We start from the raw sequence: 19,644 nt of genomic DNA on the forward strand, positions 1-19,644 counted from the left end.
TAGGAAAGCCATAGCTTTACGGTTTACCTTTTTACCTAGATAAATAAACTTCAAATACATTTTACTGTTTTTTCCTCCTCATGTATTGTGTTATGGTTTAAATGTATTTTTGTTGAGCTGTCAGTTTAGTTTGACAGGGTTGCATCGTTTCTTGTTGCCTGTTCTTCTTAGTATTTACATTCAGGTATTCGTCTTCATCTTTCTGGGCTCTTGTTTCCTGAGCCTGAGGACACATTGTAAACAGATGTGGATGATAAAAAGTGGATAACAGGCCCTTAAAACCATGTTTTACTCCACCCCACTACTCCAGCAAGAGCTACATTATGGGCTAATGTTTACGCTACGTGTGCTTGCGTGCTCATGAATGCACACCCATGTTTTACTGTAGACAAGAGGGTGTGTTTATACTTGTTGCACTCTTAGCTAATACGTTCCTACACTTGAATGCGACACCGCCAAACGCTTTCATCTGCCGCTTCTGCCGAAGAAAGAGAGGAAAGGGTGTCGGAGAGACAGAGCGTTGTGTGTATGCACATGTGCGCGAACACACACACCAAGTCAGATTGATGAGAATTGGTGCCAGCTGATGATGTAACCTTTCCCATCCCCCTCTCTTTGTTCTCCTCTTCCTCTGGCCGCTGTACAAGCAGCCTCCAGCCTCTGTCTCCTACATTGTAAACGACCTCATTTCCACCCCAGCACCTTTTTACCTCTGCAGAATTAAAGTGAGGACAAGCTCTCTTCTCGGGAAGAGTAGTGGAGGGATAGATCGAGTAGAGAGCAGAGAGAGATCACAACGAGAAAGTGGAGGAATCAGAGAGGACGAGAATGAGATAGAAAGAGATTGACTGAGATGGAGCTGCTGAGCGGATCAGTGAATGATGTCAGTCGAAGACGTCAGCTCCAGGCTGAGCATCGTAACTCTCCCTGTACTCCGGCTCCAGTCCCACTAAATGCAACACTAATGTTAAAAAGCCCGTCTGCTGCTACTAACCTGTGTGCTCAGCACTGTAAGGCCAGACTAATTCAATTTTCCGCTACACTTACTGGACACATTGTATTAGGGCCAGGCCACATATCAGAGTGAACACATAAAGTACATGGGCTGTACTCTCTGACAGACACAAATACATACAGCATCTTTGCGACTCACCTCTGAGAGAAAGGTCTGCGCTGACTTCTGTGCTCCTACATGCAGCAGGTACTCGTACACGTACAGAGCTAACCTGTGCATAAAGATAAAGAACACAGTGGGAGGAAATTAGTCAGTTTCTTCATCAAGATCCAAACAGGCGACATGTGATGTTAGGTGAATAAAAAGCAGGCAAAACATACATACGAGAAAATGTAACATTATAAGGAGTGAGGGCAAACAAATGTACAGTAAGAGTAAGAAAGTTAAGACTGAGAAAAACTAAGCATTTGAAATCCGCCAAGGATTAACCTTACGTATCCCTAATTTGAGCTTTTATAAGTTTCAAGTTCCAACTTTGGGGCCAGAAAACAACTGCTTTGTGTGACCTAAGACAAATAAACTTCCCACTCCATATTTAAGATGAATCCCTATTTAAGAGGGAGTTTCTCACAGGATGCTCTTAAAATAAAGATGAAGGAGCCTACGCATGGATACGAATTGCAAAGCAGCTCCAAGAAACCATGTGCAGTGATGTGTGAGGGCGTCACAGTCCGTTACAAATCTCATGAGAAACAGAAAGACACACACCAGCTTAGGAGCACTAATACATCTCCCAAATGCCAAGCAACAGTCAGGACAACCTTTTAAGACATTTGAAATTCACCCAACGTTATGCTAAGTCTAAAACCCACCTGTTTGAAGAACAAACAGCGTGGTGATAGGAGCACACTTGGTGGGATCGCACTGTAAAACACCTCACCCTCGTGCCTCAGGCTCTCCACAGGCTTCCTCCCATGGCTTTGATCACAGTAAGAATTAATTACAGGCTTGATTTGTTAATCAATTCTCCTCCTAGTGTGTCTGTGCTGGTACTAACAGGAACTTAGAGAAGAGGGGAGAGAGATGATCTACTGGGTCAATAAATACAAGATAAACATTGATCCATAGGAGATCAATAGCAGATCACACTGACTCCTAACAGCACCCTGTAGATTTGGACAGCAGTCTGGTGAAACAACATTCAGTCACTTTGTATGAATCATAAGCTGTTTGTAATCAATTTAACCAAGGCGGCAATGAGCAGGCACATTTGTGCTTGATGCTCACATTTCCTCTAAAATCAATATTAACCAGGTTAGGGGCAGATTTCTGCGATTAGTAATTGCTTTCATATTCCCGAGATGTACCGCATATGTATATATTAGAAAAATACATGCTCAGTTAGAAGATGGTGTACTGATGTAAAACGGGACCTCAAGTGTGTTAACTAAGCACGTTTATGATAATATTTGGTCATAAAGGGCTTCAACTTTGTATTATTTTCATTACAGATTAATCTGCCAATTAATCAATCAATTTATCGTCTTTAAATGTCAGAAAACTCTAAAACCCAAAGATTCAAAGTTTACTATTACAGATGAAGAGAAGTATCAAATTCTCACATTGAAGATGCGGCAACAAATGGATGTTTGGCATTGATGCACGAACAATGACAAAAAAAATTGCAGAGGAATTTTCTTTTAATTGACTAATTGATTACTTGACAAATCATCACCTTGTGCACATAAAGATACAATAACACAAAACTAAAGTTAAAGCATGCCACAGCACAAGCTGAGCTTGGTGTGTCTGTGTGTGATGATGTATGTGTGTGATGGTGTATTGTCATGCGTGAAACATGGTCACAGCGGGACAGCAGCTGTCCTATAGCCTCCGCTCCTGGCTGCTGTAGCCGATCCACACTCTTATATCGAGGTAAAAATAAACTCCCCAGACAGCCCTGTCTGCCTGTCTGAAGATGATGGACTACTGCACACCTTTCTGCTCTGCACACAGGTACTCTGCCTCCTCCCCCGTCTGCCCTCCTCCCTCCCTCTCTTCCATTTTCATCTCTTTGCTTCACCACTTTCATCCTCATTCTCCCCTCTTCTTCTTCTTCCTCCTCTCTCGCTGTGCCTGTTCTGTCTTGATGGCGCTGCTTTCTTCTTGCACTCTTTTTGGTAAGAGGCCATGTTTGTTTAATGATGAAAGGATGAAGGGAAGCAGCAGAGGCTCTTTCTCTCAATCCTTTCCTCCCTCTTTCATACCTTCCTCCCTCTCTCTGCCCCCCCGTGTCGCCCGGCAGTAATGTTTAACCAAAGAGATAGAGACAGAACGTTTCACAGGGACAAGGTTAACGGAACAGTGAGAAGCTTGACAAAACTCTTGACACCTCGACAACAGAACATGAATAAAAGATGGGGCCTTTTTTTCGAGGCACATGTACAACTCTGAACATTTCTAGGTACAAACTCGCTCAGTCGCTCTGTTCTGCATCGTTTTCCTGTCAACCTGTCTAAATCTGTCACTCTCCCCTGTGAACCCTAACACCAGCTACAACAGCATCACTACATAACTATTTATTAATACCGAAAGATCTCGTGTATCTGCAATGAATACATTCACAGCGACGACGACAAGCCTGACGGACTGCACCAATGAATTCCTTGTGTCAGTGGGAATAAAGAAACGAAAGCTCGTCCTCAGCGTGCATTGGCCTGTATCCAGTCAGCTGCGTATTACCACATAAACACACAGCCTCGCTCAGTATCTGAAAGGTTTGACCTATGATGGATTTCACAGGAGCTGTAAGATGTGACCTCTGGCCCGGATATGGTGAAGAAAGTGAGGAAACCCGGTAAAGTGGAAGCATGAGGGCAGCAGTGGAGAGAAAGGTGATTTAGTGAAAGAAAGATAAACATTTCAGGGTATCAAAGGTAAGCAGGCTAATGCATGTTTTGGAGAAGAGATAAAAGGAAGGGAAAAATGAAGGAGCTAATTAATTGACTGCTCCTGACCTTAAGCACAATGGTTTGAATGCACTGACGCTTGCAATAATACACACACCAGACTTAAACCACCCCTCCCCCTTATTTAACACACACCACAATAAGGCAGAGCTGAAACAGGACTGATAAGCAGACAGCAAAGCAGCAGAAAAAGGCACTTTGTTAGCGTTCGATATCTATTGAACTTTAACTCAAAACTACTAATGTCCTCAAAGAGGAATAATAAGCTTTGAAAAAACAAAACCCGTCGCGCTGCTCCCTTATTGTTCAGTTACCACTTGTTCAGCTGAGCCTCCCGCTGATAAAAAAAAAAAAAAAAAAAAAAAAAAAAGCACCAACTATGTGAAACTCCACTGACTGAGTCAAAATACAAGCGTAGATAAGGTTTGAGGATTAGAGCACGGGGGACTACTCAAGGTTAAGAATCCTTTAAGTTTGACAGCATTACAAAGACTCTTGTGATTAAATAAACTGTCACTTTAAATAATCTTTGCCATAGGATTTGAGGTAAAAGTGCTCAATCGCAGGCAGCCAATGCATTTCTAATGCTTTTTCACTCCATATTAAGTCTCCTCGCATTAAAGCTCTTTTGGTGTTTGCCCTTGCGGTTGGACATACAACAGAAGACATTTTTTATTTCCTTCCCATCTGCCATGGCAATTTGTGTTGTAAAAAAGAACCACTTTACATTAATCACAACTGCAACCAGGATGATTGAAAGGATCAGGTGCCACCCACTTTGCTTCCTCCCCCCATGCGCTGTGTGTGTGTGTGTGTGTGAGGCAGGGGTAGTAAATGGAGAAGTGGAGGAGGTGGGGCAACTTCTAGATCCACACCTGACCTTTTTCTCCTTCAAATTCAAGTGGTTTTGTCTTCTGTGAGTCACATTTAATTAAATTCATATTTGCAAGCGACCCCATCCTCACTGCTCCTGTAAGTCTGTCTGCACACGCCGGGGAGCTTCAACAGTTGGAGGCCGAGCTTAGCTTAATGAAGGCAGCAGGCAGAAACAGCGACCAGCGTCTGTGTTGCTTTGATACTGATCCGTACACAGAGGAGAGCAGGGAGATAGTAGGAACTCAGCCACAACCTCAGCTTTAAGGCAAAGACATGAACTGATTTCCCAAGTACAGCATTTATGAGGGACCAGTAGATCATTGCTAATCAATTTACTGTCATGAAGATCAAAATCTGGCAGGGCTTCAAATGACGACAGACAATAGCTTCACTGATTGGATTTGCCTGTTATAGATTAGCTCTAGATTATTTCACCCTTGTTACAGATGAAATGGAAAAGTGATTATACTTCTGATCCGAATCGGCATGTTAATGGACATATTGACAAGACTTGCTACTTCTATGCTGACATAAGTCTAATAACACATATTTGAAAAGTAATAAAATCCTGTAAATGCTATGTAACATGCTATCCTCACAAGTGACCTCTTCAGCAAATGTATAACAATTACTATAAACCAGTAATACCTTGTTCCCACAGCACTTTAATATATAGCATTTCCCTATGCTGTTTGTAGCAGCACATATTTTTCAATAGCGTCTCACCCCCTCTAAGTAAAATTCTCTAAATCTGCCTTCTTTGCCCTAATTAAACTCTGGTGTTGGGTGTGGGCAATGGCAAGAACTCGTCTCTACCCACAGGAAGTAATCAATACAAACTGCCTTCTTAGTTAGCGAGTGATCCAGTCAGAAAAAAAGACGTCTTGTCCCATGTAATTATCACACACTGTAAACTGTACAAGAGTGTGCTTAGCGCTGGTAAATGGTGCATGTCAAATTACATGACTTCTGGATACTTAAACCTACAATAATTGATTTTCTGGCCATTTGGAGGCAACGTAACAAGCTGTAAACACAACATTGACACTTTATAAAGTTAAGGCAAACTTAGCAAACACTGGCTTATTTACAAAACTGGCAGACATAAATTAATATTAATATTCACTTGTTTCTTGGCATTTGATGAATTAATGAATTAACTTTAGTTTTGCTCTCCACCATCCCCTGAGAGAAATATATGTCTCTAAAGAAGGCTGAAAGCGCCACTTTCTTTACCAGCTAGTCACTGACTTTGTCTGTCTGTTGTTTGGCGCTGAGCAGGTAGTGTATACTGGGTTTTCTTTTTTTCACTAAAAACATATGCCTGGAAATGACAAGAGAGGTGAGACTGAACTAAAACTGTCAAGTTAGAGGCTGGAAACCCAAAACAAGAGTTAAAATATGGTTAAAAAAACTTCTCTGTGGGTCACACCACAACCTCTATTTCATCACATTCATTGCTAATATAAAACTATTCATTAGCTTCAAGTCCAATTTTAGAGCAGTTATCTGCTGCTACTTACCAACATGTAGATGCCATATGACTATACTTACTTTCTGAGTAGCTGATATGGAAAATGGTCCATTAAAATCACACATTGTGAGGATACTTAACACACCGTTGACACTTGAATGGATCAACGTGTTATCACTGTGTTACTCTGGTGATCTGGCATTATTACTAGGGATGGGAATATTGTTAAATGTTAATGACATGAAATGTATGTAACCAACTACACAAGTTGTATAAAGAATAGAGAGGTTTCCAGGTCGGTCAGTTGTATAGTAGTTGCAGACTAAAGTCTCTGGGTGATGTCAACCAGTAATACACTTATTAAACAATAGCGCAAGACACATTTCATTCTCCTATTTTGTTCAAATTTGACAAGTGATTTCTGAGGTATAACAAACACCCAGAGAGTGAAACATACCTCCTCTTCATGGAGCATAATTACAGAAAGAAAGAGAAACGGAGAGAAAGATAGTCAAGGGGTGACGGGAGCGTAGCAGAGGGAGAGATGAAAGGTTCTGGTGAAGGGAAGAGAGAGAAGAAGGAGGATTAGAGAGACAGAAAAAAAGGCAGATGGGGAGGATGGAGGTGATGGGTGCTAGCGGATGAGCCCCAAGATGAATGCTCGTGAGATCTCTAAACTTTCATATTCTAATGTTGAGGAATCTCACCGAGCGGAGTCTCAGTTAGCCAAGCACCCTGCTGTGACCTCCTTCTGCAAATTAACACAAAACCCTACAACGAAAACAGCCAGACTAAAGTAGACCTGATTCCTACTATTCTCTAAGAGAAAAAGCAAATGATTACACGCTGCGCTGAAAACATACCATACAGAAAAGATGAAAGACACATAAGCATTATATACCACAGAGTATGCACTGGATTTCATTATATTTTTATGAATGAATTTCAATGGTTTCTGTGTGGGAGGTAATAACAATGGAAAAGTAATCCTGGATTGAACTAAGTCACAGTCATGAAGTTGAAATACTGTAATAATTTCCTGGATATGCTTACCTACTACAGAAGATCAAACTGCTGTCTTAAATCTCTGCCGTGTGTGTTCACAGCAAAGAATAATGTTCGTAAAAGTGACACTGTGAAGCATCCACTGAGAGCCTGAGTGTCTTTGGAGCACTTTGCTTTCAAGCGAATGGAACACTTTACAGAATAATAAAGCAATAAGGGGAAATCAAGTGACTCCTTTAAATTCCCTTTGGATGAAATATCAGAAACACTTATAATAAATTAGACCTGCGGTATACTCCAGTTTGGAAAAGCTGATGAAGTTTTTTTTACCTCATAATTCTTTATGTATTTTGTGTAAATCAAATACCCATTATGTGTCTTTCATTCAAGTGTCGGGGAGAATCTGCCTGTGCCTCTTTGCCAATGTTGTTTGTTTGGCATATGTTGTCATGATTTCTATATGTTGTCATGATTTGTATATGTTGTCATGATTTGTATATGTTGTCATGAGTTTTATATGTTGTCATGATTTGTATATGTTTATATCAACTGAGTCAAGTTGAATGCCACTTAACACGCACCAGCTTTGTTAGGCCATTCAGCTTAAAACAAGTCACTTTTAAACGCTTCAAATGTAGGTTCAAAAAACACAGATAGTTATAACCAAAACTTGATTTTTGAGTCTCTATTTTAGAATAAAAAAAAAAAAAAATCAGATAACAATATACATCCAATAGTTATAGATTAACATAAATGCATAATGTAAATGAACAATCTTGCTGCCTCTAGATTTATTTTTGTTTTTTATTAAAGAATACACAAAGTTTTAGTGTAAAAATCAACGTTTCAGTGCTCTCTGCCAGACAAACTACGTAATGGTGTTTCTAAATGACCTCAAACGTAGTTTGATATTGCTGTACTGCAAATTCTTGTTAATTAATGTCCGACACATAGACTGCATACCGGCTGCTATTGGCCTGGCCGATTTACTGCCTGTGCAACTGTTCTCTATTCCCTTTATAGTAATCGCATGATGAGACTGGATGCTCTTGCGTGAGCAGCGGTAAACACTGTTTACAGCTGTTTACTCATTTTAGTATCCTTGCCCACTAACAGCACAGTCACAGTGTGATTCCACACCTCAACACAGAACTGCAGGCCACAAGAGCAACACAAATCCCAGACACCTGTCTTTGACTCGGATGTAGGATCATCAACATTATCATCATCATCACGCCCGGTCCACAGCGAAGCCAAGCGGACTCTCGCTCTGCAATCAGGCCTCCGAAAGCCCACCATCAAACAGATGCCACCTGTGGATGAGAAGAGCGTTGGCAGCTCGGACTCCAGACAGCTCTGGCAAGAAGAGAGAGGGACCCCGCCATAAAAGAGAGCATAGTGATCAAGCTGCTGCCCCTGCTGAGGACAGCCCTGTGTGTGACAGCCAAACACTTTCCCTGATTAATCAAGCCTAGCAGCGGGGCTTTATGTGCCGTTAAGAGCCTTGCTTAATGACTTTACTTCATTCATTAAAGTGGAGCATCCTCGGCGGGTAGACGGGGCTATGCTTGGCAGACAGACGGAAAGACGGACAGACAGACGAGTGAAAGCTGGGAGAGAGATGGTGGGAGGGCAGCGATGAGGGTGGAGGGGGCACTGAGGTAAGATAAACAACGACAAATATAGACCCATTACAATGCTGAATAATTCATCCTATACGTAGAGATTCAGAAAAACAACAGAGAAGAAAGAAAAAGAAGCCCGAACAACCATGGGGATTATGGAGCCTTCATACAGTGAGGACCATCTTCAAAACAGGGCTGTTTATGCACACACGTTGTCTGGGAAAGGATCATGGCCAAATAATTTTATGTGAAAAATCAGGTTCTAGTGAACTAATCCATGAGGAATTTTCATTAAGCACAAAAGAAAGTGTTAATAAATCTGTGCAGGGGAGTTGGAAAGCTGTGCGAGTGGATTAATTGTTTGAAAGTGCCGTAAACTGCATACGGTAGATGTTTTGTTTGAGCTTTGCTTTCAACTCTTCTGCACACAATACGCACACAAGCAAGGATACATGCAGTGGAACTTATACGCACGCTTTGAAAGAGAAAAAGAGTACGATTTTATAATGCAAAGGCAATGACACTCTGAGTATTGAGGAAAGAACAAAGAAAGGTAATTTACCAGTCAACACAGAGATAAAGATGTCGCGATGGACAGAAAGATAAAGAGATAAAGATTAGCAGCAACAAGAGGACTAGAGGGTTGAGAGGAAGAGAGAAAGAAGAGGCAGACAGAAAGAGATAGATAGAGACGGAGAGGAGGAGGAGAGTAAATGATTAATGAAAGGAGCTGGGAAGCGCAGTGAGGTGAGGTCAGGACGGAGTAATGCTGCAGCTTGTGAGCCAAACTGAAAAGGACAACAATATGAACATGCCTGCTGCTGTCACACACCTTTATCAGGGAGGGTCTCTGAGAGAGACTGAGCCGGCTTTAGGGTGACGCATGCCTTTAACGCTAGAGTTGCACAAGTGGAACTGAACGCACCTTCGGAGAATGGGAGGCTGAACTGCAATCAGTGAATGAGACAATTTCTCTCATAGTTGTCAATATGCCTTCGAGAGGCTTTGCTTTGTTATGCATCCAATAAAGTGAGACGATAGCATAATACGACAAGTTTGTGTCATCATACAGAAGAAAACAACTGTAAACATTGAGATTTATTATTTAAGTGTGACTTGACTGCACAAAGACTTCCATTAGACTCCTTCAACTATCTCAGTCAAGTACATGCCTTCAATCAATCCCTAAACTGTCAGTGTGCTGTGGCTCTATCGCTGGCTGCTTGCTGATGCATTTCTAATTGGTATTTTTGCTGATGGTCACAAGTTCAATCTATATTCTCCATTACCCTTCCGCAGCATCCCCTGGGGTATCTCTAATGGCCCCTGCTAAAGGCAGAGCACTTGAATGGAGATATTCATATAAAGTGTGTTCTCTCCGACGCTGACTGGCCTCTGCGTATACAGACTTCAGCCGCAGGTTCGGTGCCCACTTGAGAGTCGGGAGGAGCAGTGAAAAGTTCACTCCAGCTTTGAAGATTAACAAAACACGCGTCATAATCCCGCATTGGAAGCAGAGTGAGGAGAGACACTCGTACTCAAATAAACTGTGCTTTATCTGCTTGTGTTCCCTGTTTTGTCTCCACCGAGATGGTCTCGCATGCCGCTTTGCTGAGCAAATGTTTGCCATAGCCTTCATCCCTCTCACTTCCACAACACACAGTAAAGCCCTTAGCGGAGCATTGGCTGGGTGACAGGCCCCAATGCTTCAACACCGGCTTGGCAAAGATCGGCGTATAGCCTGACTGAACGGAGCTGGCTGACTTCAGAACAGTGCGAGAGGGTGACCAGCCACACAAATCAAGCTCTCATCGACATTATGCAGACGGCTGACAAATGCTGAATTAAGGGATAATGATGTTGAAATGCGATCAGCTGACGTCAAGACAAGATGTTAATAGCAATGCAAAATCATGCATGTGGCTGTAGCTTTCAGGGAAATGTTCCGCCTGCAAAGAAAGGAATGTGCCAGTAGAAGGATGAAATGCGTATAAGTAAGAGTCAAAAGAATGAAGCTCATATCCTGCAGGAGAGGGAGACTCCTGCATTCTTTGGCTCACCTCAGTGTAAACCTTGTGTTTACCTTTCATTAACTAGGGATCCCAGAATCCTCTCCTCCCCCTCCCCACCCTTGGGACACTCCAGTACAAGGTGAACATAAATGCTGTAAAACACACACTTGAAAGACAAATATTGAAGCAACAAAGATTATAATGTTTGAGTTATGAATTGTTTAATAGCTATGCAGGAACAAAAATGCTCAGTTTATGTTTATTTATATGAACGTTCTCTAGCAAACTCTGGAATACATGTTTTATAATGGCAAATACCAGATGCAACATCTTCACTTGATTTCTGATGACTTATCGATCAATCAAATACGATGCAATACCGTATTCACATTAAACAGTGGATTCTGAATCTGCTTCTTTGAGCCTTTATGAGAGAGAATAATGTGGTATGTGAGAATAATGTCGGCTCATGCAGTAACCAGCATCATGGCGAGGAGGGCGCAGACTGATAACAGCCAACTTATCAAGATACTGTGACCACAAGACCAACTGTCGCTGCAAACATCCACCCTGCGTCGTGAGGACAGCACAGACTCCAAACGACTACACACAAACCTGGTTACCATCGAATAGGTTGGGCGTGAAAAATAGTTCACAGATAGAAGGCAAAGTCTAAAGGAGACAACACACAGTACATTAAACATAAACAGTGTGTAGACCACATGGAGCTAAACTGCTGAAATTGTGGAGGCAGTTTAAATAAATATTTTTTCACATAGCGCTAAATGAAAGTTAGAATACGTAGCACAATAAAGAGAGCACAGAACTTCAGTATCACATGGACAGACACTATTAAGGTATTTTTGATTGAAAGATCACTATTTCTTATTCATTCTACTCTGTTTAGATTCCTGCTTCATGTCACTGGAACAGATGTAGCAAAATCAAACCAAACTCAACGCCTTGATGATGGCGTAAAAATATTGATAAATTCATAATTTTGTATGTCGGTTTGTTCAGGGAAGTGTACCAGACTATGCTGACTGACTGGTGGCAGCTTTGGCAGGATACACACCCCCACTCACATTTAGGAAAAAAGCAAATTAGTGCAGCTGCAAAGAGAGAGACTTGAAAAGACAATACAATAAAAAGGAAGCATCCCCCCCCCCCCCCCCCGATACAGGCACAATCACACACAAAGTGAAACAGTTCTTGTTCTGTCAGCATCGCAGAGACTCTGTCTCACAGAGCAGACAACAATGCCCAGGGCTGAGATAACAGGAAATGCCAGCTTATCAGAGAGAGGGAGAAACAGAGCGATAGCGTGATGGGTAGCTCACTGTTTACTAACACACTAATTGAGCAAAGAATCCAGTTGTGCCCTTAATATAAAAATCTGTCATTTACACGTTTTTACACAGCAGCATTTTTCTACAAGTGGAATTTGTTTGCAGAACATGTAAAGTGGACAAATCAAATAAAAGCGGAGGTAAATCCATCACTTTCTTAATTCCAGTTCCATTTCATTGGCTTTGATTTGTTTGGATTGAGTCACCTCTCATGGGGAGTTTGTTTAATTTCACAGTTGAAAGAACACCAATGCTTTTCAGGAGTGTTTTCCTTGTTCAACTTTCTCGACACGCTATTACAGTAAATCTTCAATACAACACAGCCATAAAGCCCAGAATATTAAACTGCTGTTTACAGAGAGAACTTAAGAGTGTGATGACAACACTTAGTGAGAGGTTAATTATTGTATTCTTTTAAAGTCTATTTCCAGCGTTTCACACAGGAGTTAAATGGATTGTGAGTGTAGAGGCAGCCGTGAGTGTACCGTAGAGGCAGCCGTACATGTGACAAAAAAATCCCCTGCTCTGTATACAAAAAGTCCAAAACACTGGTATGTATGAGGCTGGACGATGATTTACTATCATATAAAGTACAGTGCAGCAATCCCTCATATTTGAGAGGCTTGACCCCGTGAAAAATGTGGCACTACTGCTTGATGAATGAGTCAATCAAGTTGATTTTCAAAATAGTTGCAGATTAATTGGCAGTAAACGACTAATTGATTTAGAGCACTACAAACTAGACCTAAACGAAAGAGCACTTAAATACAGTGCGATATCAAAAATGACCATGAAGACATTGAAACATGAGCATTGTAACCTTCATGCAGGTAATGCAGCGCTGTTGTACTAGACTGCATTAGTTTAAAGCCGAATAAACTGAGTGAATGAGCTCTATAAAAAAAAAGAAAAGCTGATATCTAGCTGCCTGTTGATTTTGCCGGCTGAAAAGGCGCGAGCAGATCTTATCATTTGTACCTATAGTTCTCATGTTAGCTACACGAGTTGGTTGAAAACCTGACTTTTTAATGTTACAGCTCTTGCCGTGGAAAGCTAGGTAGTTATAAATATGATAAGGAACGATGTCGGATCAGACTGTTGTTTTGCCCTTTGATTGGACAATCGCTGTTCAGGGAAGGGATTATACATCACACAATCATGTCTCTGTGCACATGTTAGATTAAGTTGTTTTACTTTAAGATCATCTTTCTTTTTCACTTACACACACCTCTCTTTATTTTACTCTCACTTATGTTCTCTTTACACACACACACGCGCAGTGGGGCTGAGGGGTTTCCTAGCTGCCATACACTTATGAACCTGTCCAATGCCTGCCTGTCCCTGTACAGTAGTATGTACAGTAGACCTGGGATGTGACAGCCCTGCCCACTCTCGTGTCCTGCCTGCTCCACAGACCATCCAGCGACATACTGTCATTGTTCTGCTCACACAATGCAGCATTCCACAATCAGCAGCAACTCCAACGAGAAGGAGACGACTGGGAGGACTGCAATGCTCTAATCTTATAGGATTAGAATTCCTTTCTACGGGCTCTAATGGGCCTCTATTCTTTTGAACAACAGAGCTCTGAGATGAGATAAAATAAACTGATACAGATGAAGGCAATCTAGAGCAATTTAGAGAAGAATGTGAGGCTATTAAGGCCTGCACAGACGCTCGAGAGGAAGTATAAATAAATTACTAACCATTCAGCGAAATACATCATGCTGCAACATGAGGTTGTATAAATTAGCAGTTAAATGCATGCACTGGGATGTCTGTAAATTAATAATACTATTTAATAACAAGAACAAAAAACAAAAGACATCATAGTACTAGTCTTTATTCCCAGTTAGTTAGCTTCAAACACTGAAGGTATCCTGACGAACAGTCCCACTGTTGCCCTGCTCTGCCCCTTGTGTTAGTCATTCATCCTTCCTGCTTCTCTACGGTTGAGAAATGGTATTTAGTGGACCTTAAAAAGTCAAGAACTCAATGTCAGAGATTTAAATCCTAAGCGAGAGGATATGCTGCCTAGCATTCAGAGGGGAGGAAATGTCATGAAGGACTTCATAGGGATCAGTGGACAGGTATGTTGGTAATGTAAGGACGGTACGTTTATGGAGAAATAAAGTGAAGAACTATGTGGCTTAACTCCACAACACAGACAAGGGACAATTGAGGCCAAGACATGGAAGAGCTGAGGACCTTGCAGAGAGAAGGCACAGTAACAGAATATGTGTGTGTGTGTGTGTGTGTGCAAGAGAGAGTCTGAAGCAGATCCTAAGCCTGGCCGTCACACATGCTTAACCTTGCGCTAGCGCCTGTGCGATGCAGCTTGCATATCAATGATGGAGGAATATCAGCCGAGAGGCCTCCAACCAACCTCCACTACGCTCGGCAGGCAGGAGAGGCACAGCAGCATCTGCAGTCACACGATATGGCACTTACAACAGCAACGCCAGTTAAACCACTCCGGTGAGCACAAGGCCATGTTGTCATACAGTAAGAGTGAGTGTGACACGGCTGACTTGCGTTGATAAAAATACAGGAAAAGATGACTATTATACATGAATACTATTATACTGAACAGGTAAAGTAAATAAATGAGGATGCTAAAACAATCTTACGTTTTGGAAATCAGAAGAATAAAAGCAGTAAGCAGGGCTTTCCTCAACGGAGCCTGTAGACAGTAAGAGCCGTTTCCACCGACAGCATTTACTGTTGGCTGGAACTCTCAGGTTACAGGAAGTGCTTTGAGGGAGCGTCCCTACCGTGCTGTGGTTTGGAGCAAAGCTGTGCATATTTGGTGTCACAGCGGGCAACAACAAAAAAAGGTCCTCCTAACAAAACCACAAGTGCTACCACTAACAAAATGAACAAAGCCTGACAGCATGGATCCCAGTTTACAGTCATGGTCAGCAAAGCATACGATGAAATGCCCCCCCCTTCTCTGCTTCATGTCTCACTCATCCACAGTGCACTGATCTGAATCCTCCTCTCCCCAAAAATGTCAATATCTCTATCCCACAGATACACCTGATACACTGTAACCATTGCAGAGAGGATGAGTGGGGTCCAAGAAGAGAAGGCAACTGAAGAAAAAGGAAAAATATGATGTGATGGTGTGTTTCTAATTGAAACAGAAGCATTGGGGGACACCCATGAGGTCTTGAGGAACCAACACCGGGTGAGAAATTCACTCATCCATACCCTTTTAAAAAGGGAGCGATAACAGACTTTCAGGATGCTGTGCCCTATCCTCCTCTCCTCCTCTCCTCCCCAACATGCTATCTGATGCCGGCGGACGCCCTTTGTCACGTCGATCCCTCTCAAGGACCCTAAGGCGTCCTGTGAGAATGCCTTCCACAGGGTCCTCTCTGTTGATTGACACGTCACAACCTGTTTCTGCCTGCGTCGATCAGAGGCCGTCTCCCCCTGCCTCACACAGCTCAATAAGAGGCCGCTGCTTTGATAGCAGTTCTGTTGCAAGCAACATCTCTGGCAGCGAGGATAAGAGAGAGACTAGGAGGGATGCCAGCAGATAAAATAGGACTTTTAACAGCCTCTATGTGTTCAGCAGGTTAAAAAGTGTTTTCTATCAGGGCCTTGTCAAACTGTCATCATCACTCTCGTTTGAAGAGAGCTCTGGATACCCAGAGAAAAAAAAAGAAAACATATCAGAGCTCCATTTCTTCTCTGGTTTTCTTGTAATCCCCGACTGATGCTAATCTAAAACGCTGTGCGGATTAAATACATCGGCAGCAGTTTTAAGTCGATATCTTTCGCTGACCGTCAATGTTGCTGAGAGACGGCGACAGAGAGCGGTGACAGTTCTCTGTGTTCCCGCAGTGGTTCACAAGTATCCCATGAGAGTTGGAGAGGCTATTAGCTGTGTAATGATCACTGGATGTTGTAGTTCACATTCACACAGGCAGCGTGACAGACAGGTGGAGGTTGATTTTGAGGGATGAAACATATGAGGAAAGGGCTGGAAGGAGACAACTCAGATGGGCTTACAGACTTACACATTGCAGCATGTTCCGTATTGACCCAAAGCAGCAAAGAGCACACGTCATCATCACACACTTTTATATTGTCCTCTGTCAACTTAGCTAAAGCTGTGGCCCACCATGTGGCTCTTATGTTTGGGTTAAGGGGCTTTTTGACTGGACTTAGGCCAACAGAACCAGGTGTGGCCACTTACCAATGTAAGTGATCCACAGAGAGAGAGAGTTGCGTGTAGAGTGCAGAGGTCTGACACAGAGCCATTATGGAGCATTAGACCATGAGGTCCTGCAGGATATCACCTGACCTCGTCTGACCTGGACACAAAAACTCTCTCTTTCCATAGATCTTTCTTTCATTCAGTCCTTCTTTCTATAACCTCTCAACTGTCGAACCTATGTTGAATTTTAAATTTGCTGGTTACATTTTCCACACTCAGCCTGTCATTTCACCAAGCTGACCAGCAACATGTTTGTCCCCTGGCTACATTCTTTTGTTCATGCTCTAACAAATGATCTGGCTCTCTCTTCCCTCTAATGAGTGTGCTTCTATCATTCCTCAAGGACACTGAGATATAGTAAACAAACACAAACCTCATCAATTACATTCAAAAGGTGGCAGCTGGCACTGACAAAATAAGATTCCCTGCACCGTCGATGCAAGGCATTGTGAGCATACACTATGTGTGTGTGTGAGATACTGCTCTATTTTTGTTGTAGTTCTCCTGTAACGCGACTCACTGTCAGAGCCAGAGTGGCAGCCTGAATTGCTTCTGTCGGATAAACACTCCCAGCATGCACTGCTTTGCCTCAGTCTGCGCAATGCTGCATTGGCAGCTTCCTGGCAGGATTCTGAGGTGTCTCAGTTCAGAAGAAGCTGTGTGTGTGTGTGTGTGTATGCGTATGTGTGCGTGTGTGTGTGTGTGTGTGTGTGCAGAATGATGATCCTTACAGCACTACAAATGATTAAGTCTGCACCAGGTTTATGGTTGAATAGACTGAACAACAACAGCACTTATGATAGTTGGACTTTTCACATTTGTGAGTTTACAGTTTGTGCTAAAAACAAATAAAACACAAGTAGTACATTCTAGGGAAAGACCCACTAAACCAGTTACGTGCTGTATAAGTCTGTGAGAGAAGACTTGCAAGCCTGTGTGTATGTTTTAATTAAGCAGCATTTATTCCATGATTCATTACATTCACAGAAAAGAGAAAAAGGAACGTGTACTATGTGCCGCAATGCAACTCAGGACCACAGTCCCAGAATGTGGAATGTGTCCTCTAACTGCCTGTGCCTGAAACCTACACTCGTTGAACAACTGCAGTACACAGTCAGTGGTCGTGTACTGTCACTCCGAATCAAGATGAAGTGCAGACCATAGCGCAGGTACAGCCAGAGAGAGGAGAGGTGAACAACGTTACTGTCTCAGAACCAGAGTGTTCACTGAAGGCATTTATCCCCGTTGTCTTTAAACTGAAAGGATTAAACAAATCATAAAATACATATTTGTGGTGGTGTGGTATCTAGCTGCGCAGACAGTTTGGGTTGTATTTGCAGAAGTCTCTGCTACTCATTAAAATCAATACTGCTTGTGACTGGAACCACTTTCTAGTGTAGAAATGGTCCTAATTAAAACTACTGGTGGCTTGGTCGTGCATCGTTTCTGTTGAGTTTGAATAGCTTTCAATAACACAAACAAACCTCCGTTGAACTGAACTGATACTGCTACTGCACTTTTCAGAAGCAGACATCTCACAACTGTGGCACATCCAATCTGAACTATATGTCTGTGGCTTGATACCACATGTGAAACAATTTGTCTGCATTTATTCATGTTTTTTTATGATTTGAGTAAACTGATCATTTAAAACATTGTTCTTACTCATCTGCTTCTCTTTGTTTGCACATCCGCTTCTGTAAAGGACACATATTAAATAAAGGAAAGCAATAAGCGATAAGAGCTTTAGTGTACTTCATTAAATGTGTGTGTACTATTTTGTGCAGTCAGTGTTTTCTTATCAAATCATTTATGCAGTAAAGGATATACAATCTGGAGAAATGTCAGTTACATGAGCTTAACTGTAACAATTTAAGGAAAATCATTTTCTCTTCGGGGCCAATTCCCTTCTGTGACATTTTTCAATAAAAGGAGAAAACAAAAGTATATTTATACAACAATTGTGGACAATGCTGATTAATCACATTGTTAGTCGATTTTACAGCTGTTGCATGTTACAATCATTCTTCATGCAGAATACCTTATATTTCTGAAATAATGTCATATCAACAGCAAAGAGGCTAACTGACATGCAAAGAAAATAGACTGAGTGACACTGAAAGTGTCTACGCAATTTCTAAAGAGAGAGAAAATGAAGCTTCCTTTATATCGTTTGGTAACCTCAGGCAGATTCTACATGTATGTAAAGCTACACCTTTATACAGTGTTGAATGTAGGCCCTATTACAAAGTGCTACATTTTGTGAATCTCCTAAAGCAAGATTTCTATCCCGCTATATTACCTTTTTATCTCCAAGTATGCAAACTGCAAGCCCACCAGATTAACCAAAATCATCTGCAGCAGGAACGCACTGTTCAAATCAGAGTCTTATCACCCACCGTGGGGAGTTTCACAGAGGTCAGATGCATTTTGAGCTCCTTTATAATCTACATGGGCGAGATGCCAGAGCCATGTGTTTGACCATCCTGAGGTCAATGCTACAACACAGTAAACTAATGATCAGGTAAATTCCCTCAGTCCTGCTCTGCCCCCCTCCCACGTCTTTCCCTCAATCTGTTGCTGCCCTCCGTCTCTCCGTCTCTCCTATCCCCCGCTGCGCTGCAGAAATGAGAAACAACTGAAGACTCGGCGGCGTTGGGCCTGCTCTGCTTCTCTGATACACACCACTGACGAACAAGGCTGCTTGTTAAGAGACTAATGAAACTCTGCCTCGCCTGACTTTGGCCTTTCACGGCCTTTTCATCTGGTGTTTTCTTGTCACCCGGTCCTTTCTTTTGTTGTGGCCTTGGCATTAACGCCCAGCGGAATATCAACTCTCGCCTCGAAATGTAAACGCAGATAACGAAAGTGATTTGCAACAACACGGAAGTCTAAATTAAATGTGATGCCAGACAGTGAGATAGACAAAGGTTTACTGGCCTGCTTACGTATCTAAGACTAATCTCCAAAATAATCAGAACACTCTGTTGTTGATCGTTAATTTACAACATATACACTGAAATGCGGCTGAAATGTTAGACTCATGCTCAATAACACAAAAGCATTTCAATCAAAGCCAGGTGTCCATGAATGTTAAACCTCCAAGTAACTCCATGTAAGATCATGTCTGTCACATCTTTGAACAAAGTGC

The 19,644-nt window shown here is 42.1% G+C and overlaps 1 protein-coding gene across 1 annotated transcript in view; it reads right to left on the reverse strand.

The window, feature by feature from the left end:
- The window catches only part of LOC142957471 (single-stranded DNA-binding protein 2), a 47,645-nt gene that overhangs the window by 26,090 nt on the left and 1,911 nt on the right, over window positions 1-19,644 (reverse strand). The window contains exon 2 of the mRNA XM_076099325.1: window positions 1,154-1,226. Coding sequence (XP_075955440.1) covers window positions 1,154-1,226 — 73 coding nt within the window. The remainder of the gene's footprint in view (window positions 1-1,153; window positions 1,227-19,644) is intronic.

The sequence above is a fragment of the Anarhichas minor genome, unplaced genomic scaffold (genome assembly GCF_050575085.1).
Source record: "Anarhichas minor isolate MPS153535 unplaced genomic scaffold, ASM5057508v1 ptg000025l, whole genome shotgun sequence".
Taxonomy (NCBI): domain Eukaryota; kingdom Metazoa; phylum Chordata; class Actinopteri; order Perciformes; family Anarhichadidae; genus Anarhichas; species Anarhichas minor.